This window comes from Seriola aureovittata, chromosome 10 (genome assembly GCF_021018895.1).
Source record: "Seriola aureovittata isolate HTS-2021-v1 ecotype China chromosome 10, ASM2101889v1, whole genome shotgun sequence".
Taxonomy (NCBI): domain Eukaryota; kingdom Metazoa; phylum Chordata; class Actinopteri; order Carangiformes; family Carangidae; genus Seriola; species Seriola aureovittata.
Window position 1 is genome coordinate 15,196,510 of NC_079373.1, and position 27,049 is coordinate 15,223,558.

The 27,049-nt window shown below is 39.8% G+C and overlaps 1 protein-coding gene across 2 annotated transcripts in view; it reads left to right on the top strand.

Moving 5' to 3' along the window:
• LOC130175978 (voltage-dependent calcium channel subunit alpha-2/delta-1) overlaps positions 1-27,049 on the top strand; it is a 58,150-nt gene that overhangs the window by 15,348 nt on the left and 15,753 nt on the right. For both annotated transcript variants that reach the window (XM_056386745.1, XM_056386746.1), the window contains exons 4-21: positions 5,096-5,155; positions 5,890-5,925; positions 6,846-6,975; positions 12,397-12,528; positions 13,473-13,542; positions 14,180-14,230; positions 14,447-14,546; positions 18,414-18,572; positions 19,460-19,564; positions 20,214-20,292; positions 20,582-20,631; positions 20,751-20,840; positions 20,950-21,024; positions 21,133-21,213; positions 21,589-21,663; positions 25,778-25,849; positions 26,087-26,158; positions 26,919-26,980. In XM_056386745.1, the coding sequence (XP_056242720.1) occupies positions 5,096-5,155; positions 5,890-5,925; positions 6,846-6,975; positions 12,397-12,528; positions 13,473-13,542; positions 14,180-14,230; positions 14,447-14,546; positions 18,414-18,572; positions 19,460-19,564; positions 20,214-20,292; positions 20,582-20,631; positions 20,751-20,840; positions 20,950-21,024; positions 21,133-21,213; positions 21,589-21,663; positions 25,778-25,849; positions 26,087-26,158; positions 26,919-26,980 (1,499 nt within the window). The remainder of the gene's footprint in view (positions 1-5,095; positions 5,156-5,889; positions 5,926-6,845; positions 6,976-12,396; positions 12,529-13,472; positions 13,543-14,179; positions 14,231-14,446; positions 14,547-18,413; positions 18,573-19,459; positions 19,565-20,213; positions 20,293-20,581; positions 20,632-20,750; positions 20,841-20,949; positions 21,025-21,132; positions 21,214-21,588; positions 21,664-25,777; positions 25,850-26,086; positions 26,159-26,918; positions 26,981-27,049) is intronic.

Sequence of the window (27,049 nt, forward strand, 5' to 3'; positions counted from 1 at the left end):
GTATCTCTCTCTCCATCATCCCTCTGTTCAGTCTCGTAAGCTAAGTTTTAATGAGAGCTACGAACACTGCAATCATGCTGAGTCTGAGTATTGTTTTTCTCTCTTTGGGCTGTCCTTTCCATTAATCCATCTGCTCATAATTTATGTCTTTCCCTCTTTCCTTTTCAGACTCCTCTATGTTCTGCTTCTTAGGCTGACCCTTCAAACCTCCCCCATTTTTTTAAAAACTTTTTTTTGCCATCCCTTTGAGTTTGGACTCATTATGGGGAAAAGATAACCGGCATTCATGAATGTGGACACGCTGTCAGAAAAGAAAAAGGGAAAGATAGGACTGGATGTGGGTGTTAATGATCTTTTAGACCGTTACAACTCTTGTGAGTATTGCTTTGTTGTCTGTGGGAGAAGGCAGTGTGCTCTGAATGGCCCATTGATTTCAGGTGTGTGGAACCTTTAGTCACACACACACGCACGCGCGCGCATACATACATGCACACGCGCACACACACACACAGGGAGTCTGGGAGGCTCTGTGAGGTTTAGCAGAGCCTGTCTCATCTTCCCTGTCTATCCTTTAAGCTGTGTTCTGCTTTCTCACTAAATGCATGGCGGGTTGCCCTGGCAGAATGAACTAAGACTGGTGAGAGCAGGGTTAGCAGGTAGGACCCCAATTGCATCCAACACTCAGGCCAGCTCCAAATGTTTCTGTGGCTCTCAGTGGCTGCAGCATAATGATCTCATACATCAGGCCACATGGAGAGTGGAAGGTGCATGAAATGAGAAATACTATATTATGCGCCCTATTTGGCTCTTGGAATATTGATAGGCACAACAGTTGTTGCGGTCATCATTTGGCCATTTTTATATCCAACTGGGATTAAGATATAGCTAACCAACTTGTATCAGCAATGCTGCCTGTGGATAGTATTGAAGGTTTTTGCCTCCTAGGATTAGATTTCATGATTCTTAATGAATTTCTTCTCCTCTTTGCTCTTTTTTCTCACTTAAGCACCTCATTCCTTTAACCGCTCCACCTCCCTACCTCACCAGAGCCAATTTCCTGGTCTCCAATCTATGAAGCCCTCTTTTCCCATTAAGGCTGTAGGGGAGTGGTGGCTCTCCTTGGGTCTCCAGTGGTCATCAAGTGACAGAGTGGGCTTATTATGGTGTGGAGCTTGGGTATCTATACTGTAGTAAGTGAGAGGAAGACTAATGAGCGGTTAGATCAAGCATGCTACAGGGAGTGTGTTATGTACTCCCATTAAATAAACCATTGTAGTGCTAAATTTGTGTGTTTCAATGAGGCAACTATGCCTTCTAATCAACTGGCAAAGACGGCAACTTGCAGTAGCTCTGTAATGAACTGGTGAACTGTCACTCAGGAAGCGGCCTCATCGAATCAAGACTCTGTAGTCTAGAGAGGATTTGATTGTGCTGTTGCTTTCTTTAGGTAGCCTGATAACCTATCTGTGTGTATGTGTTTGACAAAGAGAAAGACAGAGAGGGATGCAGAGAAAAAGAGAAGGGTAATTAGGTATCTTTCCTCACACACTCCTCCTCAACCTCCCCCATATCTCCCAGAGGGGAGAGGAGCCTCGTCAAAGCCCTGTCATGAATTTTTAACAACCCTGTCGGTCTGCTCTCATGTGTGTGTGTGTGTGTGTGTGTGTGTGCGTGTGTGTGCACAGATTTACATGTGCATAGATTTACATGTGCATGTTCATATACAGTGTGAAGGAGAAGGGCATTTTGACACAAAATACTATAGGCCGACATTGTCCTATAATGTCTAGACATGTTCCGGTCCCTTTTTTTCCTTACCGATTAAAAACAATTTTAAGAGCTGTATACTACTAACCCTGTAGGGATGTGAGATGATTGCTGTCATTGCTGTATGACATGGCACCAAAGGTTAAACATGAATGCCAGATAATCTTTCTTGTTACAGTTGAAACTGCTCATAGTGATCACAGTTGCAGTGATCAGCTGCTTGTATGGATCAAAAAGCTTGGTATAGAATCATTCCTAGACAAATGCTGTTAAAATTCTTTGTTTGTAGTAATCAAGTATTCCACTTACAGTGTTCATTTTGGTTGTTTTCACACTTGACAAAATATGGAAAAAGAATTTAAAACTACTGCAAACTGTCATGTGCTCTTCGACTGTCTCTCATCTCACCACACGTTTCTCAGCCAGTAATTCGAACCCCAATGATTGGCTGAGTAACATCACGTGACCAGTGCCTATTAAAACAGACGCACACAGTCAACATTTAATAATTCTCAGTAATTTAAAGGTTATAGTCTGGATCCAGGACAGTATCTGGACCCAGACTGCTGTCTGTCCATTAGTGACCTCAGCCAATGGCTAATGTTACGCTATTTACCAGAAATCAATTATTTTTCGCAGCTCTATAACGGTAGCTGCCACTGGCTGCCCAGCTCAACTTCCTGTGTAGGCTACTGTTTTAGATCAGCGAGGAAGAATTTATTCCCAGGAAAACTGCTGTTTTATCTGGGTGTGAAACAATAAAGTTTATCATTACCTTACATGGTATTGGATCGGTGCATAGACTCCCTTACTTGCCAATTCCTGATCCAGTATTTTAGGCAGTATCAGAGGCATTTCTGATACTAGTATTGGAATTGGAACAACTCTATTAATGTCACATAAATTGTTAGACTGTATAATATATGAAGTATTGAACAGCAGTTGCTAACACTCATTTATCATATCACATACAACATGCCGAGAGAGAAGTCCTGAACCAAAGGAAAGATCTGTAATCAGTATTCATATGATCATGTGCCTCTCTGTTTCTGCATGCATTTGCCGTGGTACAGTGCTATAAACATATAACAACATATTGCAAGAGGTGGTCTTGATTTATACCCAGGTGATAACACTCATATGTGACATAATCATAATGTGATGTTACATTGACATTAGCTGACATTCGACATTAGCTCAATGACAAGACCTCCTGCAATTGGCCTTTTCAGCATTGATATGAACTGCTGCCCTCGCTCTCCCTCAGGTGGCACATAATTCCAGCCTTAAATCCCATCTTTTCTTTTTTCATGAAACCATTATTGAATAAATAAGAAAAATATGAAGAACCAGGGTTTTGTTTAGAAAGTTGTCAAACCTTGGGTGTATCTGCAGCTGAGGTGCCACTGAATTGAATTATTAACAAGAACAGAATGGGATTTTTATATGACCACCCAGTTCTATCTGGGTTCTTCTTCCATACACTGTACACTGTAAAACATTGGTAAAGCAGTCTTGTACTGATACTTGTTCTTGCAAGGTTACATCTTGTTGGTGCAAAGTTATCATAGATGTGGAGATTCTAAAAGAACAAGATACTAAATATCTGTTGGAATTATGTGGCTCTACATCACACATGTTTTCAGATTACTTATAAAATTAAATATTTACTTATATATAAAATACAAAAATATTTCAATTACAGCAATGGATTCAGATCTGCAGACCAAGTCACTGAAATAGTTTTAACGCCATCTGTGTCGGGTAAAAACAACCGTCAGCGTCGTGCATTTGATGGACACACTTTGTAAGTGGAAATCATATGATTCAGTGCTTGACGCGGTGATAGAACACATTATTTTTGTGCATGGTGAACATGGTGCGTAATAATTTCATGATCACTATTTTGTGTTGGGGTGTGTGTGTTTATGGCTGGAATAGGGTGTATATTTAGCTGCTGACAGCCAGTGCAGAGGAGGTGGAGACAGGTCTGGAACAGAGCCCAGGACTCGAGGCCAAAGGGATGGGACTGTTGATCAAGAATGGAACCATTGCTGACAGCAGACACATGGTCACAGACTCACACATACACATTCATACCCACACTCAGTAAAAGCACAGAATTACATATACTATAAGCATCGCATCCAGGGTTTACTCCTGCACAGGTCTGGCATGCCTGATGTTATGCTTTCCTACTTTCAGAGTCCAACAGATGAATATCAGAATGACATTCAGCTGTAAATACAGTTTATCTTCATTAGTTCAAATAGCTTTGATTAATTCATAATACATCCCTCAGTGGAGTTTCTCTGACACCATCCCAACCTTGCTGTTGTGAAGGAAGGCAGTGTGTCAGACAGGTTGATTTATTTAAGGGCAATCCTTTCCTCCACAGGCTTGTCATTACCCTGTAGAGTCTGAGCAGGGCAGGCCAGGGCCAGGCCAAGGTTTGATCACTGTGGATTTGCCTGGGTGAACATATATACAGTTGTGCAAAAGGGTTTGTTTTGGTTTGCTTCTTGGCCTTGCTGTCTTCCTTGGGAACATGCTGTTCTTTTATTCAAGCCCCTTACCTTTTCCATATCAATGTACCTGCCAATAAAAGTGAAGCTTTGAGGAGGAAATGCAATGATGGTTGAATTATTTCACCTGTCAACTATGTTTCATTATGTTCTTGTAAGGGTTATTCTTAATTTTGCAGTTACAATCACCATTTGTTCCCACACTGATAAATACAGTATGTGCACTTTAGTTTGTGTGTTGTCCTTTTTATTGCTTGTACTGTGTAAGATATTTTCCAGTGCGATAAATCGTATCATTTCCCAGTACGAGTGTGTGTGTGTGTGTGTGCATGGTAGAGAGATAGAGCAAAGGTGAGGTCAATTACATTTATATCCCCTTGTTATTTAGAAGTATCCAATTTGATTGACAGCCTCTCAGTTAGTAATCCACTTGCTCTTTATTCAATGATCTGCCATTTCTTACACTGTTGACCCCCCTTTTTCTCTTAATTCCTCTCTCTTTCACCCTCTCCGTCTCTCACACACACACTAACACTATCCTCCTACAGTACAACCTTTTCATTCTGACATTATGACACTCTGCGGCGTGGCCTTTAGCGAACAGTGCTGTAAGACCGTGATAGCCCTGTGGTTTGAGCTGTGCGAGTGAGATCATCATCATTTCTCTGTCTCTGGGATGGTCTCCATCGTGCCTTTTAACGTACTCTCTTTTGCTCAGGTTTTCTATAATTAGACCGATGCAGTGAAGGAAGCATGCCTTGTGCAGTTTCCAATCTAAATCCCTGTCATATTTCTCTCCCCAGAAACTGGCCACAGCTGCTGAGAAATTCCAGATGGAGCATCAGTGGAAAGACGAGTTTGAGGTAACAGAAAGACACAAAAATACAGACAAATGCTCGCACAAGCATATAGGAATACCTATATAATATACATGTGTAGGTTTTATGTGTGTGTGTTATATATAGTATGGTGGTAAAACGGGGAGATACACAGATACACAAACATTACAGAGGGGCGTATTCTGGATTTACTGGCAATAAATTCATTTGATTGTCGTAGGTTTTATTATGTTTGCGTTTGTCATCAGCAGTGATTACAGCTCCATTAGTAAATAGGCTTATTGCATATTATACACTGTTATGACACACTATGCCTCTCATTTCAGATGGCAGATACTTTGCTTTCTAAGAACCACCGTGGCAGACTATTGTAACGGAGGTGGTCAGGAAAAATGCTTGTCAGAGAGACAGTTATATATGTGTTTAAGATGTGAATTACTATATTGCTTTCTCAATGGCAGGGAAATGCTTCCCTGGAGCATTGCAAATGGCTCCAGGCGCACAGACACAGATGTAAAAAGAGGAACACTCTGCACACTCAGCTTAACTCATACAGTATTCATTCGACTGGTGGTGCAGACCAGTGTCTATTAACATAAAACTGGAGAATTAACTAATGGAGTTGCCTGCCAACAAAATAAAGAACTGTTTAGAAATGTATTAAGCATTTCATCATTACATAAATGTTACGTGTCTTTGTGCAACACCCTAAAGCACACACTGAGTGATATTTCTGCTTGTGTGTGTCTTGTTTACAGGATGATGAAATCTCCTATTACAACGCAAAGGACAATGTGAGTGTGCTTTTTTCCCCCTTCTGCCTATTTGCTCTCCTTCCATTTAAGCCCTTGCAAACACACAGGTCACACTTGGACATGGGCCAGTAATATGGTTTTGCTACAAAGCACCCTCTCTCTCGTGTCCTCCCTTTCACCCCCCCATCCTCCCTCCTCTCTTCCATTTTTCTTCCTCTATTCACGTCTTATTTTTTCTCACTCTCAGTTTCTATCATGGCCTCAGCCTTTTACTGCAATTCCTCCCTCTTTTGCCTCCTCTCCATGCTTTTTTTTCCCCATGTAGCTTCCTCTCCGTCATCCCTCCTCCCTCCCTCTCTCAGGTGAAGAGGTTTCTGCCATGTTCTTCTCTAATTGACAGATGAGATGTATGAGCTGGCTACACTGCTGCTTTATTAGGAAGTAACTGTTCACACTCACTCCCCCTCCCCCCCGCTTGCTCTTTCCTCTCTCTCTCTTCCTTGCTACCTCACTCCCTCTCTACCATGCATTCTTTCCTCCATATCTCATCATGCTTTTCTTCATCCATCTCCTACATTTGTCTGCGCTGCTCTCATTGATGTAAATTGGTGAACGCACGGCAGGAGTTATAAATCTCCACAAGGTGCACAGACAATCTGGCTGTCTCCTGCTTCCCCTCCCCAATGAAGATGATGAAAAGAAAAAAAAGCAAGATTTCATCAAGCATACAGTTGATGATGCTATATTTTCTCAAACAAGTTGTGAGGGTGTGAAAAGTGCAGCGATGACATTATCACGTCAGACTTATCATTAAGGCATAAAGCTTTTAAACAAACCCACAAATTGTGGGTACGTCATAGCATGCCTCAGCAAATAGAACAAAGAGGCTCTGTATGATGTCTTAAACTCACGGTCAGCATTACTGTCTGCATCTTGATTTTTTTTTCTTTCCCTCCCAGCTGGATGCAAATGAGACAGAGGGAAGAAAATACAGGATTCGACCAGACTTTAAAGAGGACCCATCATTTAGGCGTTTGACTGATCACAATCACACAGCTGTCCACATCCCAACTGACATCTATGATGGCTGTGAGTACACATCCAACAACACACAACCCCAGTGGTAACCATGGATACAATTCACACACCGACCCATTATGAATTGTTGTTTACAGACTGCGCCTCTAGCAAATTTACCCGTAGCTAAATGATGGTTTAAAAAAAAAAAGTGACACAGCATAATCGGATCTTCCCCTGTACTCTACTGTATCTTGGCTGAGTTGTGTATCCTTGGGATGTAAATGAACACCCTCTGTTCTTTTCTAATGAAAGAGATTGATGTGATGATGATGATGATGATGATGATGATGATGATGATTTCAGGCTTTGTTTCAGCAAACCTCCAAGCATGAGTGTGGGAATGCATTTTCTTTTCAGGAAAGGTTTTGATAATGAGTCCTTTGATTGAATCTGTTCATGTGTTCTGAGGTGTGTAATTAATAGCTTTTAAAGCATAATGCAATTATAAATAAAAGTTTTGTTTGATACAAACTCTAGCTGTGATCTCACATAATACCAATGGCTATATATTTTACATAGTCCTGTAGGTTTTCTACATTTTCCAAGAGTACAAGAGTAAAGGTTCTATTTAGAAATGTGTCTTTTCTTCACAGTATAATAAATATACCAAATTTTATACTTAGTTATAGATGGTGCTTACACTTTATTCTGTGAAATCAAACAAGGTGGCTGTACTATATTTTCCCTTGCTCTGTTAGCATTTTTATAACCAAGTAAGAGTAATTTCACTGTACTGTTATAAAATAGAATGTGGGCCATTTTATGTCCGATGGTCGTGTGTATGTGTGTAAGTGTGTTAAACAATCCAAGATTATATGAAACATATGTGCATCTGTTAAAGAGTGTATTTGCCCAGTTTTTTATAAAAGTACATTTCTGATCATTTCATCATCAGGTGCTGACATTTACCTTGAGTGGTTCAGAATAATTTGATACTCCAGAGTCCATCTGACATTAGCACAGCTCAAGTTGAATGTAAATGACTTAAGGATGGTCTGTCGAATATCTTAACTGTGGCCTGAATTATGTATTATATTTGAATGGCTTTCTTTTCTTCTATTTTTACATTTGAAGCACTTGGGTGATGCATTTATCATAGTGTGACAGGAGAGAGAAAGAAATTCAATGCCTTGCTTCAGGATACTTCACCAGGACACACAGTTCATGATAAGTTTAAACACGAGACCAATTACAGGAGAGTTTCTCTAACCACCAGCTTACACTGTGGCTGCTTGGCTTGTGTTTGTATATTCATGATGTGTGTCTGTGTGAGACTGGCTATCTGTGTGTGTGTGTGTGTGTGTGTGTGTGTGTGTGTGTCTGTGTGTGTGTGTGTGTGTGTGTGTGTTTAGATATTCAGTAATTAGCGTACAGTAGGATGTGGTGCGTCAGCAGTGACTTGGAGGGACAGCTGAATGGAGTGACGTCCTCAGCATGGCCCTCAGCCTGCTGGGGAACCGTCTGGCCCCAAGGTTACGTACTTCACCTTTCCAGTGACCCCAGACACAGGGGCAGAAATGAGGGCTGGGGATTGACACACACTGTTGGCAGGGTCTGCTATCTGTAAAAGTGCAAGCCTGCTTTATTAGCATGCTTTTGAACTCGTTGTGACTTTGTCATTTTTTTTCCCAGAGACACCTCTCTGGCCATATTCTGGGCTGGGTGCCATGATTGCTCACACTACCTTTCTTTCAAGGATGCTGTTTATTGGTAACCTGTAATGAGTATGCATAGATACACTGAGCTGCTAGTGTGTGTGTGTGTGTGTTTTGAGTTTGAGACCAGGTTAGAATTAGTTAGGCTAGAGCAGGAGTCTCCAGCCTCTCAAAGTGAAAGTGACTGAGAGCTACTCATGTCTATTATTAGTTACATTTATTCACATATTGTATCGAAACACTGATATCCAAACCAAACCATCTGCCTTTTAAACTCACATTAGTGTTAATTTTTGTGTCTAAAATCTGAGTCATAATTAATTCAAACCTGAACATACAGACATGATACACATAGTCTTAGATTCTGTGTGATTCACAATCTCCAGTAATACAATTATGTCTGATGTCCATTGCAAATAAACAGTTGATAAATCTGCTAATGGATCAGAGGAGAAAGAAGCTCCTTATAACCCCAGAATCCTCATGTTTTGAAGTTTTCTTCAATATTAAAGTAATCCAGTGATAGTTGTCACCGCATCCGATGGTGCATAGCAAACAGGAGCTTATAATAGCTAATTCAGCATGCTTATGTTGTACCTCAGAATGTAACTCACTTAATCCATGGCAACTTATTTCCTGTTCCTTGGAAAGGTTTAGTTAATATCTGTTCTGGAGGTGACTTTTAAGTTTTAATATAACATTATTCAAAAGAGTTGCTAACACTGCACGTCACCTGTGGTGTACCTCACGTGAACAAACTTGACAGCAGCATAACTACATTTTGCTAAACGCTGTTTAACAAATAATAATTTGCTGTCAGAGAGTGGTGAGGCGTCTGTGTATTTACTGCTGTACTATACATCCATGATTTGTACCGACTATATTCTCTGAACCTCTGGGTGAGCTACTCTAAGACAGGGCGCAAGTTACTGGTGGCTCACGAGTGACTTGTTGGAGACCCCTGGGCAATAGTTAGAGTAGGGGTTAAGATCTGGCATATAGTGCTGATAAAAAATGAATGTTCTCCGCATATGAACAGTGAGAAAGTGTGGACACACATGGAGGAGAATGTGTTTTGTATTCCTGGGAAAAAAAAAAAAGAGACAGAGGATTCATACGTTATTGAGGTTTCAACTCTTCAATTTGATCTCCACCCCATAAATGTTCCAGGAATAGCCTTTGCTCAGCTGGAGAAAATTGGATTTTCTGAGTAAAGTGGAAGGCAAGTTTATGAAATCACCTTCTATAGGCAGCAGCACATCACGTGTGTGGGACGAACGTAGGATATGAGATGGACCTTCAGATGACAGACAGATCACCACGAAAGCCGCATCTGGTGGTCCAGGGAAAGACAGAGTGTATGAGACAAAGAGACGGAGAGATACACTGTGCGACAGACAGACAAGAAAATGTTTGAATTCAGCAGTGTTGCTTATGGTTACAGAAGCCAAAAATTTATGTATACAATATATATGACACCTGACGGCTAGATACCGTTGAACAAAAAAATTGAAGAGTAGATATATGATATTTCTCTCCTTCCAGATACAATGCTAGCTAGCAGTTTTTGTCTTCCAGATGAACAGAAAAAAAACGGCCGACAAAAAAGACATCAACCCTCAAAGTGACAGAAAGAGAGATGGAGATAAAGAAGTATTCAGTCCAAAATGACACTTGTTTTTTAATGTAGGAAGAATGCAGTTTTTAAAATGTAATTTTATAGAAAAAAAAGACATATTCTTTTATTCAGGCTGAGACAGTCTGATATTCCCTAAATAATTTTTATTGTTAAAATATAATATAGTCTTTAATAGTCAGCATCCCTTGTTATTGATAGCCCAACACGTCCAGGCTGTGGCCCAGTATACTATACACACCAGCCTGTGCTGTGAGTGTTTTGTCACTACTCTACTTTGGCAGTGACATCACCTTGCCCAGTCTTCACTCTGCTCTGGTTTGCTATTGTGACCTTCTCATCACAATCATCTCAAGCTTTGGTTCTGTTTTTTAAATGGATTAAACAAATGAGATATAACATGTTCACTCTGAGCTTAAGAGGTGCTGGCAGTCAGGTACTGTTACCTTTGGACAGACTTTGGACAGTTTAAATGCTAAGCTAAGCAAACAAGCTGCTGGCTGTAGCTACACAGAAGCGTTGTGGATGACACATATCACTACATCAGAGTGAGTTTTTCTTTAGTGGACCTAGCATTCCTTTGTGAGTAATTTGATGACTGAGTGTATAGGAGATGTACTATTTATCCTTATTTAAAGCACTGGAAATAATGTACTATTTAATGTTAAAGAGAACCCATGTTGCATTTGTAAGTGAATTATACTGCACCTGTGATGTCCCAACTAGATGAAGTCATCACTGGGTGTAGATTCAGTGTGGCATCAAAGCCATGCCGAGTGGAGCCAGGGAATTCATTAGTGTCAGTGGCAATATGGGCGACTGGAGGATACTGTATCCACGATGAAGCAGCAGTGGAGTTTAGTTTATTAAATATTATGACTAACTCAGGAGCACTCAAAAGCACCTGAAATATATAAAAAAAAAAAAAACAACATACAGTATTCTATTGGTAGTATTACTACTGGGTTAGATGTTGGCATACTTGTGTAGCACTGTATTCTGTACGTACATGTATATGTGTATCTTCTGTATCTTACTATGTAGCTATAGTCAAATAGCTATTAGTGGGCCTGTGTGTAGGTAGCTATCTACCTGTCTGTCTTCATCAGTCTTTGTTTTAAATTCACAGGTACAGTTTGTAATTTTCTCATTACTTAACAAGGCATGTGGTGTTATTTTCTCTCCTTTTCCCTTTAAAACTACACTTAATGAGGAAAACACATTAGTGAGCGCACACACTGCATGTTCTCTCTTTCTCTCTCTCCCTTTCTATAATAAAAAAACATGCACTCCTGGCAACCGAGGCTTCATTAACTCTCCCCTCTAGAGGCATGCATGCAAATGAACAGTGTTTGCTTTGCACATCAATGAGCCACGTCACTCTCAACACAGGATACCAATCTATCTCACACATATGCACACTTACACATACGCACAGGCATTCTCATACAGAGTCACTTAAAACAAATACCTGTACAATATTATATACAATACTAGTATATAGAAAAGAAGAAATGAAAGGAGGGGTAAAAGAAGAGCAGTAGGGAGACAGACAGAGCAAAGATAGAGTTGGGGCAGAATGCGCTGTGTCTCCATCCATCATAGTGAGTGTTATGTGGCTCTGAGCTGTCTGGGTGCTGTGTCATTACATCCATAATGCCTGTTGCCTCTCACAGCACACACCATCAATCACACACATGCACACATACAAACACGCACGCACGTGCACACACAGGTTATCGGGTGTTTCAGGTACCATTAAACACAGTTTAATTTTTGTCAGTGCAAACCTACTACTTGCCAGAATACTATTCCTCAGTAATTGTTCCTAAATATCACCAGTGGCTCTGACTGGGTGCTGCTGGCCTCATATTTGCTCATGTGTCCCGCTGGGCGAGTGGGCCAACACTGAGCGGGCCTGTGCGTGAATCTTAATGAATGTGTTAATCTAAGAAGTCCACATGTCTTTGCTGCAAGCTCACCTGCACTGCTTTGTCCTTTAGTCATTATTGGAGAATATACACACACTGACATGTACCAGTGTGTCCAAGGGAATGATCTTCTTTCTAGTATATTGTCTTTTCACAAGTATGTTTATGTGTATGTTTTGTGATGTGTTATGTCTGTGTGGTTTTCCAGCCACCATTGTTCTGAATGAGCTGAACTGGACGGAGGCACTGGAGGAGGTGTTTAGAAAGAACAGAGAGGATGACCCGACTCTTCTCTGGCAGGTGTTTGGTAGCGCTGCAGGCCTGGCTCGCTACTACCCAGGTAAAAAAAGAAAAAAAAATCATATCTTCTATCATCCTATCTTCTATTTGATGCTGTGTGTGTCCTTCCTTATCAAATTGCAGCTTCACTCTTCAGCTGATTCTTATTTTGTTGACCTATGATACAGCATGTAGCTTTTAATCATAACTAGGGAATATATTCACAAGTTTGTTCACACATCACTGGGCAAATAACCTCAATAAGTAATCTCCATTGCTCAACTTGCACAGATTTTATATGTGATGCCATAGTGTCATACTATCTTTAACTGCATTAGTGCAGTGCTGCTCTCTGCCGTGATTGTTTCCTCTGCCAAGCTATTTCTATTCATGAGATTCCAGTCATCATTGACTCTATATCTTTATGGCAAAAGTTTATGTCTAATATTCAGGAATTTTCATTGGCCATGAATTTATTCCTCTCTGTTCCTTTTTTTTTTTTTTTTTTTTTTACCTTTTAGCATGCATGATAGGCAGTCACTCTCTCACACTGGTTTGTTTTCATGGTGCCCCTCACTGACAGCATACAGATAGAGAGCAACTGATCATTGTCAAAGCAAGTGAATCCAGTGCTCTGTGCTTTGAATCTCAGATGAATATTTTATCTTATTTCCCGGCTGTTTACCTCTTCAGGAATAATTTTAGCGAGCTGAAATGTGTTATAATATAGATGGTGTAAGAAATGTAGGATTCTATCCCACAAACCAACTGTCATTATGGCAGATATGTAAGTGTTTTTTTTATATATCCTCCCAAAAAGTCGCGTTTCTTATCTACATAATGACTGACAGCGACTCCTCACTGCTGAGCTGAATGTGACGCTGCATATTGCCAGATATTTGCAAATCAGCGATGTGTCAGAAATCAGACCAAAATAGGAATGAATTTTATTCCCTTCAATTATCAAGACATTATGATCAACACACATTCAATCTCTTCCTAAAGCTTCTCCCTGGATGGATGCTCGTAAGACTCCCAGTAAAATTGACCTGTATGACGTCCGCAGGAGGCCATGGTAAGAAAACTGGCATAGTATAGAAGGAAGGAGCACAATATTAATTGAATTTGAATGCAACCCTAAAATTACTGTTGTTATGCATGTAACTATTTACTTTTATGTTGTGTTCTGTTTGATAGTTTCGATATAGTTGCTTATCACAGGAAATAAACGTAGCTTTTACTTACAAGTGTACTAAATATATGTTGCACCACTTTCAGCGGAATTGCATTATGACAATATAATTATTTTAAACAACTCTGATGTGTAATGAATAACACATCCAAGTAATATGTAATAATTTTATAATGTTATTTACAGCTCTGAAAAGGTTAGAAAGTAGAAAGAAAAGAAATGCATATCTGTAGAACACAGTTCATTGCATTGAACACCTTTTTGTTTACATTTGCCATATCATATATTGATGTCTGAAAAGTATTGTTATTAATGCTGTTATATTGAATTCAGAGATATTGCCCAGCTCTATATGTATGTAACACTCTAATAAGAATGGCTCAAAGTGTATAAGTAATGTTGTGTTGTGTTAAAATGTAAATCACTGGCCTTCAACATATTTTAAACTACTGTTGTGCTGTGTTGTTGTGAGTGTGTGTCTCAGTCCAGCTTGTCTTTTCATTCATTAACGTCCATCTAGGTACATCCAGGGAGCTGCCTCACCCAAAGATATGCTAATCCTCGTAGACGCGTGAGTTACGTTATAACCTCATTGATCCATAACCTTCCCACATCTGTCATGATTTCCCTTGATTATAATGCATGGCATTTGCCTCATAATGTAATGTATTTCCCAAGGCAGAGGAATTTCTAATTACATTGAGTAAAATCTCACAGGACAAGAATTACAGAGACAGATTGCAGTGAGAAGCTGTCAGGTATGTTTTTTTTGTTTTTTTTCTTGCAGGAGCGGGAGTGTGTCAGGCTTGACTCTCAAACTGATCAGGACCTCCGTCAGTGAGATGCTAGAAACTCTGTCTGATGACGACTACGTCAATGTAGTTTATGTGAGTATTATTAAACCTTCCACTTGCTGAGCACTGGGTGGTCTGTTTGTGTGAGGCGGCGGGGAGCATGATGCACGCTGAGAAAAAGGACAGAGTGACAGACAGATTCAGAGTGTGCGCATGAATGGGCTTGTGCATTTACATGCCCATTCACGTACTTTCAGATACATTTAAATGACGGCACACACACGAAGACATTGCGCGCATACCCCCACACACACACACACACACACACACACACACACACACACACACACACGCACACACACGTACACACACATGCACACACACGTACACACACAAGAGAGATGGAAAGATGGATGACAAGTAATGAAATATGGATTTCTCTCCGGTCTGGCCACCCTGAAACAGACCTTTAATGAAATACCCACTGCTCTATTTGGTGTACGGGATTAAAACACTACATGCCCCCACCACACCTCTTCACCCATGTGTGTGCGTGTGTGTGTGTGCACATGTGTGCACATTCCCACTGCCCCTAAATGAATTAAAACTGCACCTCTAACAGGAGTGACTCATCCATCACTCTCTTGATCTCGCCATCACTTTTTCCTTTCATCACTGAGCCATGCAATTCCTCTCAGCATTTTACCATATACCTCCATTCATCTCCTCGTGTCAATGAATGATCTCCCTGTACACTGTACGCCTCTCCACCTCTATACACAACACCACAACTTTCCTCTTTTCACTGCGCCCACTTTCTTTCCCTTCATTTTTACTTTTCACACCCACCAATCACTTCCGTCGCTCCCCCCCTCCACCTTTTCATTCCCTTACCATCTATTCTAGGCCTTCCATGCTTGCGATTACACTCGGAAAGAGCCAATCAGGGGACTGTGTGATACGTAGATGGCTGTCTGTGGAGGTGTTTATTGAGACGGGTCTTTATAGAGATTGGAGCTGTCTTCATTCTGCTCGCACAAAGACAACCATTCACACGCTGTTTCCTCTCCCCATGGGACCCTTTGTCTTGGACACAATGTATTCTGTTTCATGGTGGACTTGTGATTCAGCAAAGATGTGCAATTATTCGAATCTGTCGGGGACCTCAATGTGTGTGTGTGTGTGTTTGCGTGTGTGTGTGTGTGTGTGTGTGTGTGTGTGTGTGGTGTGTGTGTGTGTGTGTGTGTGTGTGTGTGTGTGTGCTTAAGAAACTGAGACAAAATGAGAGAGATAAGTTCAAAGAGTAAAGTACAACTCACTTGGAACTTTTTTTGGTTTGTTTTTCTACTGTCCTCTAAAACAACAGTGCAGTGGCTGCCATGCGTCATTGGTGGGTCTTAAATTTGTAGCTTTTGCCAGTGTTTCTATGGGTTACAATAACAAATTCCTTACAAAAATAATTTCTGATATCTGGGAACACAGTGAAATCACGTACAAGAGCATAGAAAACATGAGCAGTTAGACTATCAAGTAGGAGTTAAACAAGCCTAATGTTTCGCCAGGATATCTAAAACACTTTATCTTCATAACATTCATTATATGTGTGCACAACTACAGCAAGTACAGAAGGTCAAAATTGACCAGTATGGTCCTGTGAATTGCATTGCATGTTTATAATAGACAGTCTGGTTCATAATTTTAATGTTCGTTTTTTGTTTTATTTTATAAATAGGTTTGGTTAACCTGGTGGTTTGTTTACAACCTGTATGATCACATGATCGCTTTAGTTTTTAGTTTTTTTGCTCCATCCTGACTTCTATTTTTTTTTTTCTTTTAGCTATATTGCCACATTTTCTGATGAGCAGGAATAATCCCTTAATTACCTTCATCCTGCCACTCAATATATCAGTGAGCAAACTATAAATCAGTGGAGGTCAATTTGCTCCTCCTCCACCAAAACTCATTATTCTTTCTCTCTGTCACCCTCTCTCCCTTTCCCTCTGTCATTGACTTACTTACTCATACACACACACACACACACACATACACAGCGCCCTATGTCTGGCCCTGAGGGTGTTGTAACCTGACACTAAATCATTAATCTCTGATATTACCCATAAATCCCTCCTCATTAACAGTAGCCCAGGGACTAAGTTGGCATTTGGTCATGGAAGATGCTCACAAACTTCCTCCACAGCTGCGGTAGGTCAGAAGAATGCTGATGGCTGTTCCTCTCTGCTCATTCTTTCCCTCTCCGTCCTCATCCTCTTTTTTTTTTCTTTTTTTTTTTTCTCATTTGTGTTCTCGCTTTCCCTCACCCTCCCGCCTCACCGAGCTGCCGTCACTTTGATCCGGCCTGTTCAGCCGTGTTAGCCGGTGTCAGTGCTGTTAGCCAGCGTCAGTCCACTTGGCAAGCCAGAGTACCAAACCAGAGTAGCAGAAAGTCCAGTGGGATTAGGGCTCGAAGATTAGCCTTCTCTCTTGTGTCTTGTGTCACTAATCCATTCCCAAGGCCTGGGCCATCACATACACACACACACACACACACACACACACACACACACGCACAGACATACACACAGATACAAGAGCTGTTGTAATAGGATCACAAGGGAACAGTGGAATTTGTAGTAGATTATATTCACATTTGCATGCAAGGCCAATAACAATATTTTACAAAGCCATAATGTGTTTTCTCAGTAATATGCTCTTTCCTTTTTTGGACATAATGGGCCTATCTACAAAAATACTGCCTTTCTAATCAGTATATGGTTGATTTGTCACATGCAGCACGTGAGCTCATTATTTTCTATATGAGATACACCTTCTCACTTTCCTGCTATTGAATCCCGTATTCACATCCCCCACCTCACCCTTCTCTTTTTCTGTCCTCTTCCTCTCACTTTCTGCTCGTCGCCCTCCCACATTCCTGTCTCACCTTCCTCACTTCTCCTTTTAATAGATAATGTGATAAAAGATCCCCCGTGTGGTCTACGTGGGCAATTATGTGAACCTCCATTATGTTTGTGTGTGTATTTCTGTGCTGTCGCCTTGATTCAATCTTTTTGTTAATGCACAGCCATCGTGACATTGCCTTTCAGTGCAGAGAAGATGTGTATGTCTGTTACTGTCAAGGTAAAAGGAACTTCAAGGTTGGCACGCTCATTGGAAACACACACACATATGCGAAGGCATCACACAACCATGCATTCATATGGTCAGGGCTCTTTTTGCCTCCCTGCTTGTCTGTGCAGATCAGTGTTTTCAGCCTCCCTATACTGGCCATCTAACAGAGACACATTGATTAGTTGAGATCGATGAGATGCAGTATTGTTTTAGAAGAGTTCTACAACACAATAGATGTGTGGGTTTACTACTCTGCTGTCTCGTGTCCTTCATGCACACTTATGACATATTATTTTCGAATTATATTATTCATTTTGTCATTTGTATTTATTATCATTGTGAGCTTTTTGAAAATGCCCTTTGTGTTCATTCCAACATTAATTAAAATTTTCAGCTCAGACATTTAACAAGAGGAAATACGGACCATCAGTTTGACTTGTAGCACAGCTCAGTGTATAAGGAGTCAAGCGTGTGCGTGCGTGTGTGTGTGTGTGTGTATGCGTATGTGTGCTGTGGGGTGAAAATGAGGAGGTCTCACCTTTAAAAAAAAAAAAAAAAAAAAAAGATGGTGTTGCTGCCTAACCTCGTTCTTATATAGCAGAATCTTGTTTCCATGGGTACCAAATCGTTGAGCTCCAAGGATGTGAAGCAATTAGTGGGGTTTGATGAATGTGTCTGTTTACCACTGCCTGATAACAGCCAAGGCCAGGTGGGAGTGTTTGTGTGTGTGTGTGCGCGCATGTGAGCTGCATTTATATCATTTGTTGCATATGCATACATGTTGTAGTTGTATGTATAATTTGTAGGTTATAACTCCTCGCCCTTGCTTTCCAGTTTAACACCAGGGTGAAGAAGACAGCGTGTTTCGATCATCTGGTTCAGGCCAATGTGAGGAACAAGAAGGTGCTGAAGGACGCTGTGCAGAACATCACAGCTAAAGGGATTACAAACTACACAAAAGGCTTTGAGTTTGCTTTTGAGCAGCTCTCTGCGGTGAGATTTTCTAGTTTTCTTTTTTTCCTTTTTTCTAATGAAAGAAGAAGTTATTTTGTGTAACTGAGTGCACCAGAGGCTTAAAACAAGTTTTAAATGAAAGTGATTTGTGATACCCTCACATTTTGAGCAGTAGCAGAGTATTGTCTTTTACTGCCATCTGCTGGTTAAATTTATTATCTCGACTCAACTGTCTAGACAATGAAAAAAATATTAGATTGTTACACCCTAAAATGGCAAAAAGAATGATAGCTGAGGTTATATAACAATACAGCTTTTAGAAACATGTGTGACCAACTCTAAACCTGGTCTGTGACTGAGTATTAGTGATAGAGTTAAATATGTTGCACAGTTGGGTATGGTTTGGTAAGAACTGCCTAAATCTGAAGCCCTGCAAATGGGTTCATGAGGCTGCAATGTTCATAGAAGTCTGTTTGTGTTGGACTGAACAAACAACAGTGGCAAAAGATGAAAGGCAGGTTTTATCTCTTGTGAGTGTGAATGTGTGTTTTACGCTTCATGGCAGTCTGCCCATTAAATTATGAGCAATGTTTTCATTTTAAGCTGGTTACGGAATAAAAGGAAAGTTGTTGAGGTCACCAAAATAACCAGGGTTCGTCCACTGGGGATTATACACATATTTAAATGGAAAATGGTGGTGAATGTTGCCTTGAACCATTAGTTTTGGGGATATCATCATAATGGATTCTTTGACATGGAGTTTTGATCAAGCCAAAGTTTATGGCAGTAGGAAAAAGATATGTTTCAAATTTTAAGAAAAGGGCAGACTGACAGAAAGTGTCCTCCTCAGGCCATGCAGCTACATGGGCGAAGATATATAACATACAACAGCAATCATAAAATTCTTATGTATTTCCTTTGACTAGACAAATGTTAGCAGAGCAAACTGCAACAAGATCATCATGCTGTTTACTGATGGAGGAGAGGAAAGAGCTCAGGCTATACTGGAAAAATACAATGCTGACAAAAAGGTATGTAGATATCACACACACACACAGACACACACACACACACACACACACACACACACACACACACACACACAAACACACAAAGAGGCCATATGATACTGCAGTGTGAATTGTTTGCTTTTATCTACGTGGATATGCTCCCGTTGTAGTTTTTATTAGACTCAGCTTTTTGGAACTCCCTTTGGGTTGAAACTTCCGTGTGTATATCCTCTGTACCCAAAAGTTTATGCAGAAGGCAGATGAGGTTTTCTGCGTATTATGTGAAACAAAAATCTGCTCACACACACACTCACATACACACACACACACACTCCTGCACATGAATACCCACTAATGCGCACATGCACAAGGTAGAAAATATGAGCAGGTTACACACACATATGACACAGAATGTTAAAAGTTTTTTCAGGTTAAAATCACATATTTTAATTGTGACTGATTGAATGTTAATTGTAGTTAATCGGAAGTGTATGATGCATCATAGTGTGTTAAAATAATCGAATAAATCTAAATTATCAGCATCAGCATCAGCGTATCTAATGACTTTATACTACTAAAATATGTCAGTTAACCTACAAGAGAGTATTTTTTTTAACATTGTGAGAGTTATGTCATGATAAATATTGTTGAATTTAATCTTCTGCTCCAGGTGAGGATCTTCACCTTCTCAGTAGGACAACACAACTATGATAAAGGACCCATTCAGTGGATGGCCTGCTCCAACAAAGGTACAGCACGGATCATAATACACATTGGTACTGAGTATTGTTGTCAGTTTGTTATGATCCAAGAATTAGATTAAGTTGATCAAGCTCAGGTTAGATCTCAGGAAATGGTTTCAAATACATTTTTATACATGTCTAATAATTCACCTATCACTATGGAAACAGTTGTGATGCGGTGGGCTGCACTAGACATTTGCATCATGCATCATTTGATCGCATTTGGTCCCTTTCCTATTATGTATATTTGTTATCTGTCGCCTTCTAAACACTTTGTGTCTGTTCATTTTTCCAGGTTACTTCTATGAGATCCCGTCCATTGGGGCCATCAGAATAAACACGCAGGTGATTTTAGAAGATGATTTATTCATCTATACATTCATCGTCAGGCATTCAAGAGATGCATTCTTTCTGCACTGAAACATTAATCTGGGGACTAAGATAGTGTTGTTTTTCTAATGTAGGAGTACCTGGATGTCCTGGGGAGACCAATGGTTCTGGCAGACAAGCAGGCCAAACAAGTCCAATGGACTAATGTGTATCTTGATGCTCTGGTATGGCATCATTTATTTTTTTCATCTAATTAACAGTTAAATGATGCACAAGTGTTGTTCCTGCTTTAACATGATTCGATTCCTGAGCTGAAAAATGTGTCTCCATCAGGAACTGGGTCTGGTCATCACTGGAACACTCCCTGTCTTCAATAAAACCAAGACCAAAGATGACAGGAACGGCGAGGTGCAGTGAAAAAATGCCTGAACAACTGCTTGAAAAGTAGGCGGAGTCATCAGCATGACTTATATACTTATATTTGCCTCATTCTTTCTCCCTCATATTTTCTCTCAGCACCAGAATCAGTTGATTCTTGGCGTAATGGGGATTGATGTGTCTCTGGATGACATCAAGAAGCTCACACCACGCTTCACAGTGAGTTTAACACCCATATGTGATCACATGCACACAGACAAAAACATGTGTCAAACTAAAGTCTTGTGACTTCTTCACTTGAGAAGAAGATACTCAGAGTTTTCTCTCCAGGGCAGTTAGTGAGTGATGTGATTCCATTAGATGTGTTGTTCTTTCTAATGTCTGTATTAAATCACCCTCAAATAAAACTGTCCTTATCATTAAATACAGCCCATTTGTTGCATCTTATAGTCTTGTTTTTTAGGAACAGTGACATCCTTCTTTTACACACTTTTTTACAGACATTCCCCATTTATACCATACAGCACAAGTACTAACATCATGTATGTTTCTGGATATCTAAATCCCCTCTCCTCTGTTCATCTTTTGCATCAGATTGGTCCAAATGGATACTACTTTGCCATTGATCCCAATGGATACGTCCTGTTGCACCCCAATCTCCAGCCAAAGGTATGGCAGCTGGCCCTGTGCATCACGTTCTGTGATCCATGGTCCATGTCTTGAAACATTATGTTATATGCTTACTATTCCACATGGTTGCGCAATCACCGCTTGCACTCAGTGAATAATACGCAGACTAGCAGATGGTGCAGACACTTTTCAAACTTTCTCCATGTGCCGTCACGTCATCAATCTTCATAAAGAGAATTGATTCCGCAGTTAGAGTATGACTTGATATCGTCAGTCCTCATATGTCGGCTAGAAGCTCACTCATTACCATGAGATAAAATATGTATGTAGACTGGGCAGCGAACTGGCATATATGTTTAAGAATGAAGGATAAAAAGAGGTACTGTGGCATATAGTAGAGATAATGTGTTTTAAATTGAAAATAGTATATCCCGCAATATAAATGAATTTGCTCCACCATGAAAATTTCTCATGCTGCTGCTGTTTGCAATTTCTCACAAACACAGTAATGTGTTTTTTTAGGGTAGCTTATACTGTACTTTCAGCTTACTTTTAACCACATCAGCTATTTAAACATTTTTAATAATGATATTAAATGTGTTTACAAGGCTCACATTTGAAATAATATCTGTGTTGACCTGCCAAAGGCCCCGATTAGTCTGACTTCTCATAAGAATGCAGCAGGACCTCTAGCCACTGGCAGGTTTTAAGATGCGACCCAGTAGAAATTAGCCATGACCCCACAAGAGGTTCCAACCCTTCTCTCTGTGAATCCCACCACAGCTCACTACCTTCAGCCCGAGGCAATGCGGGTTCTGACAGGCTGCATAGTGGACATGTGCTGCCTAGGACTGAGTTCTGTGTCTGGGGTCATACTGTTAAGAGTGGCACCTCCCTGGATATAAAACACTGGATCCCTGAAGACACGCACTCACATCCCATCTATCAATCCACAAGTCCCCACAGTGTAATCCATCAAGACAAACACTTATGGATCCAATTATTTAATTCTCAGTTTATTAGGTTTTATTGGTATGGTAATTCAGTTGTTGTAAAAGCACAATCAATTTAGTTTTAGTTTTAGTACAAACTTTGGCTCTATAATAATGATAGGGTAATGATGTTCTCGAGTAGATTATGGTAAATAGACGTGCAGGGAATTTATAAATGTCCATATGTTTATGTCCTTCTGATTTTCCCTTTTAATGGAGTGGTAAGAGATAGAGCATATAAACCTTTCTCTCTCCCAGATTGAGGAGGGATTTCCTCTTGGTTTTGTCCCCTCCATCAGTTCACCCAGACTGGAAAAATGAATTCTGATCAAAGCTGCATGTGTCTGTATGTGTAGAAATACTTTCCAAAATAGCTTTGAGTTACTGTTGGAAATGATACAGTGTACTGTATGTAGTACAGTAAACATGTTTTTTTTCCCTTTGGTTGACTTTTATTATTGTGATTATGGCAATTTCCCTCTCTGACAATGTGACATTCTGCAGACTTTCAAATGCATCACTATGAATCTGTCTATAATTTTCCTAGAAAAGGATTCGTAACAGGAAGTTCAGGCTCAGTAATAAGTACGCTGTCACTTTTCATGAGGTGAGACAGTAGAAGTAGAAGGACAGTACTGTAGATTGAAATAGCAGTTCCTAAAGATAGCCAATGTAGTGTTTTGTGCATTGCAGTCCCATAGATAGAAGTTTCAATAGATATAGTAGCAGTCACCTGAGGTAACCATCACTTTTTGCAGGGGCTATGGATTACGAGATCTGCAACCCTATGTCTGAATTCCCCTACTCTGAAGTGATGGTACTTTCTTTTGTTGCCTGTAATCATTGCTGTGATCATGGAAAATGTTACGAATGTGTGGGTTTTGTAATTGTGCACATGTGTTTGTGTGAGTATATTTTGTGACAGGGTTGATACTGAAAAGAATTACCAGACAAATCCTGGTGATGCATTCTTGTCACCTCCACAGGTCATACCTAAATGTCATTCTTAATGGTCTAAGACATTTGATGATAGCTTATGGCACTTTTTAAGTATTCACACTAAATGGTTTCAGCATTAAATTATTAAGATAGGAACTTATCATTGGTAAAGTCAAACTGAGAATGGGACCTCAAGATTTCCTCTCAAATTAGTATACAAAGTAATGTAATGTCAGCTTAGAGAAACTTTAGTATTCACGCATACACATGTGCACACATGAAGGCATGATCAGAATTATCTCAGTTTAATGTGGCATTCAAGCATGACAGGATTGCTATTATTAATATTCTTCCATTAGCCCTGAGTACTGTGTGTGTGTGTGTGTGTGTGTGTGTGTGTGTGTGTGTGTGTGTGTGTGTGTGTGTGTGTGTGTGTGTGTGTGTGTGTGTGCGCGCGCCTGCCAATCACTCACTGAATCAGTCAAATGGGAGATTGTGTGAATGCTGATGGTGACCTTGGGCCCTTGCAACATTTTCCTCTCTCTCTCAATTCAATTCATTTCAAATTCAAATAGCTTTATTGGCATGAACAAAAACATGTTGTTTCCAAAGCAGTTTGGAGATTCAAGTACACATGTCACATACTGATGCTAATATCCTGATGCAGTCCATTGTTTGATTTCTGTCCAATATAACACGACACAATACAATATAATACAAAACAGTTTAATACAATCATTTAATATCATACAGATCTCTAGAGTCAGGGGATGTTGTTGTGAGTCCCTCAGGCTGCAGCAGGCAGATACATATTTAGCTGTCATAGGAGCTGCTGGCCCTTCACCCAGGAGAACTGCTAGTTTCTCCTCCTCCTTTCCTCTCTCTCTTTCTGTTGAACAGTGGTTCTCTCTGTATTTGATTATGTTTGTACATATTTCTTATTCATCACATAAATCTCCCCTGTTGCAGCTGTGTTTTTATTTTAATCTCCCCTCAACAAATCTCTTCCTGACGTACAGTATTCTCTCTCTCACTAACTTTTTTTATTCTGTCTTTTTAATGTTATTATTATTATTTGATCTTTTGCTCTTCCTTCCTGTTTTTTTTTTGTCCTTTTCATATTCTCTACTTTCTTGTTTATGTTTTTGATGTTTCATTCTGTATCGCCCAGTGTTGTTCCTCTTGATCTATTACTCTTTCTTTTCTTATTTTCATGTTGAGATACATCATCTACATCATCTTCCTTTGCTGCTCCATTTCATTTCACTTACCATCAAATGTAAGGAACTCAACTCATGCAATTTAACTGACTGAGTGTTTCATTTATTGCTTTTTTTGTCCGTGCACTGATTCACTCTTTATCTAGTGGTTGTTGATTTTAAAATTTAAGCTTTGCTGTGACAAAAGCTAAGCTTTATTCCTCATTCTTTCTCTTCCTTTATAACTGAAATACATTTTCATTTATTTTTGGAGCCACTGCTTGCATATGCCAACATAAATACAAGAAACACAACTACTACACAGCACGAGTATGCGCTCACCACATCACCCCACGTTGTGAGAATGCTGTGGAGGACAGAGATGGTATCAGATTCCATGTACCGCTGTTTTATAGAGAAGCACTAGATTACTGCTACCATTTTATACCACCATAAAGCCACTCAGACGTATAGGGTTTTTAAGAGAGGACATTAATAGGGTCCAGTGTCACTTTGTATCAAATCTGATTCAGCTGTGTCTGGTGTCACAGATATGTTGTCAAAACGCTGCCATATGGTACCCTCTATTTCTCATACCCTGGATTTGATTAGAGTCATGTGTTAAGGACGATGATTGGCATTGCTCCTGAACACAACACAAAAGAGCACTGTGGCCCAAATTATTGAAGTTGACTATTTTACGCAATGGAAGTACTGATATGTAGAGGGATATTCCTCTCTCTGGCTGATTGCCACGGTAAGAACCCATCTCTGAATAACAACTGTAAAATGGTCCGTTGCTTTTTATAATATTTTACTGTATTAACTCAGCAGGCTTTAGATAGAGTGATCTGAAAGTCGGTTATTACGTAATAAACTTTGATTCCAGCCTAACTCACAATAAACCTCAAGTACAGGGTTCTTCTCAGTTTTGTTCACTTCGATCCTGTTGTGTCACTTGATTTGCGTGTAGCATTTTTAAATTGTGTCACGCCTCAGACTGAAATATAATCCTTTCCACAGAATCCTAAATTCCAGGAACCTGTTACCCTCGACTTCCTTGATGCTGAGCTGGAGAATGACATCAAAGTGGAGGTAGAGTATGCAAATACATGAACACAGACACAAATTCGAGCAAAGAATCACATACAGACATACAGGAAGGAATCACGATCAGCCCCCGCCAGTGATTTACAGTGGTTAGTGTCCCTAAATCCCTAGTTTGACGGGATGATGCAGAATGTTTTCATATTAGCTGATACTAACTGAATCAGATCCAGTTTCACTTGAACTACATGTGCACATGTCTGCTTCTTCGTCCTCTCCCTGTAGATCAGGAGAATGATGATCGACGGTGAGATAGGCGAACGCACCATTCACACCTTGGTGAAAACTCAGGATGAGGTGAGAGAAAATACTTTAGGGGATTAACATATTACACTAGAGTATGTTCAGGAACTTAATACTAAATACAACTAAATACAACTAAATTTGTTTGGATCATTTTGTATAGGTCTGCTGTCATACAGTAATGCTGCAGAGTTGTTCTCGACAAACTGGGACTGACATAGATATATAACAAAAATATTTTCAATGCAACATCACATTCATTGTATGAAAGAAAAAAGGACACAACTGTTAAGATAATATCAATATAATTTTGTCACTATAATAAAATCATTTAGCCAATTTATCAGCTTATTGTGTAGTATTTATTATCTGACATTTGTCTCTTAAACTGTTACATTTTAACGCTCTGCTTTCCACTTGCAATTTTTGTTTCTTCACGTTTAATTTAAACTTGTCATGTTCCCCGCTACAAGACATGGTTCACTGCTGTTTGTAGTAATTAAGCTCCTCTTGCAGTGAAGATAGTTTAGAGTGCCCATTAACTAATACAGAGGGAAGAGGAACAGAGAGAAAACAAAAATGAGCTGCTGATTATGAACCACACTTCCTTCAAGAGTATTTATAAACTACAGTTTGAGCTGAAAATTGTTTCATTATAATCTAATTTTATCAGGATTTTCACATATTTTTACCATTTAAAATAAATACAGCTTCTGTCCTGGGTTGTTTTCTGAACACTAAATAATACAAATACTTCCACTTAAATTACAAAGCAGTTTTAAATGCCGGTTGTTGTGTGTATTATCTCTGGCAGAGGTACATAGATAGAGGAGTGAGGACCTACACGTGGGCACCAGTCAATGGAACAGATTACAGGTGAGCAAGCCATCTCAAAAATTAAATATTATTTTAGTGGTTCATTAAGCCTCCACTTCTGTCACTGAA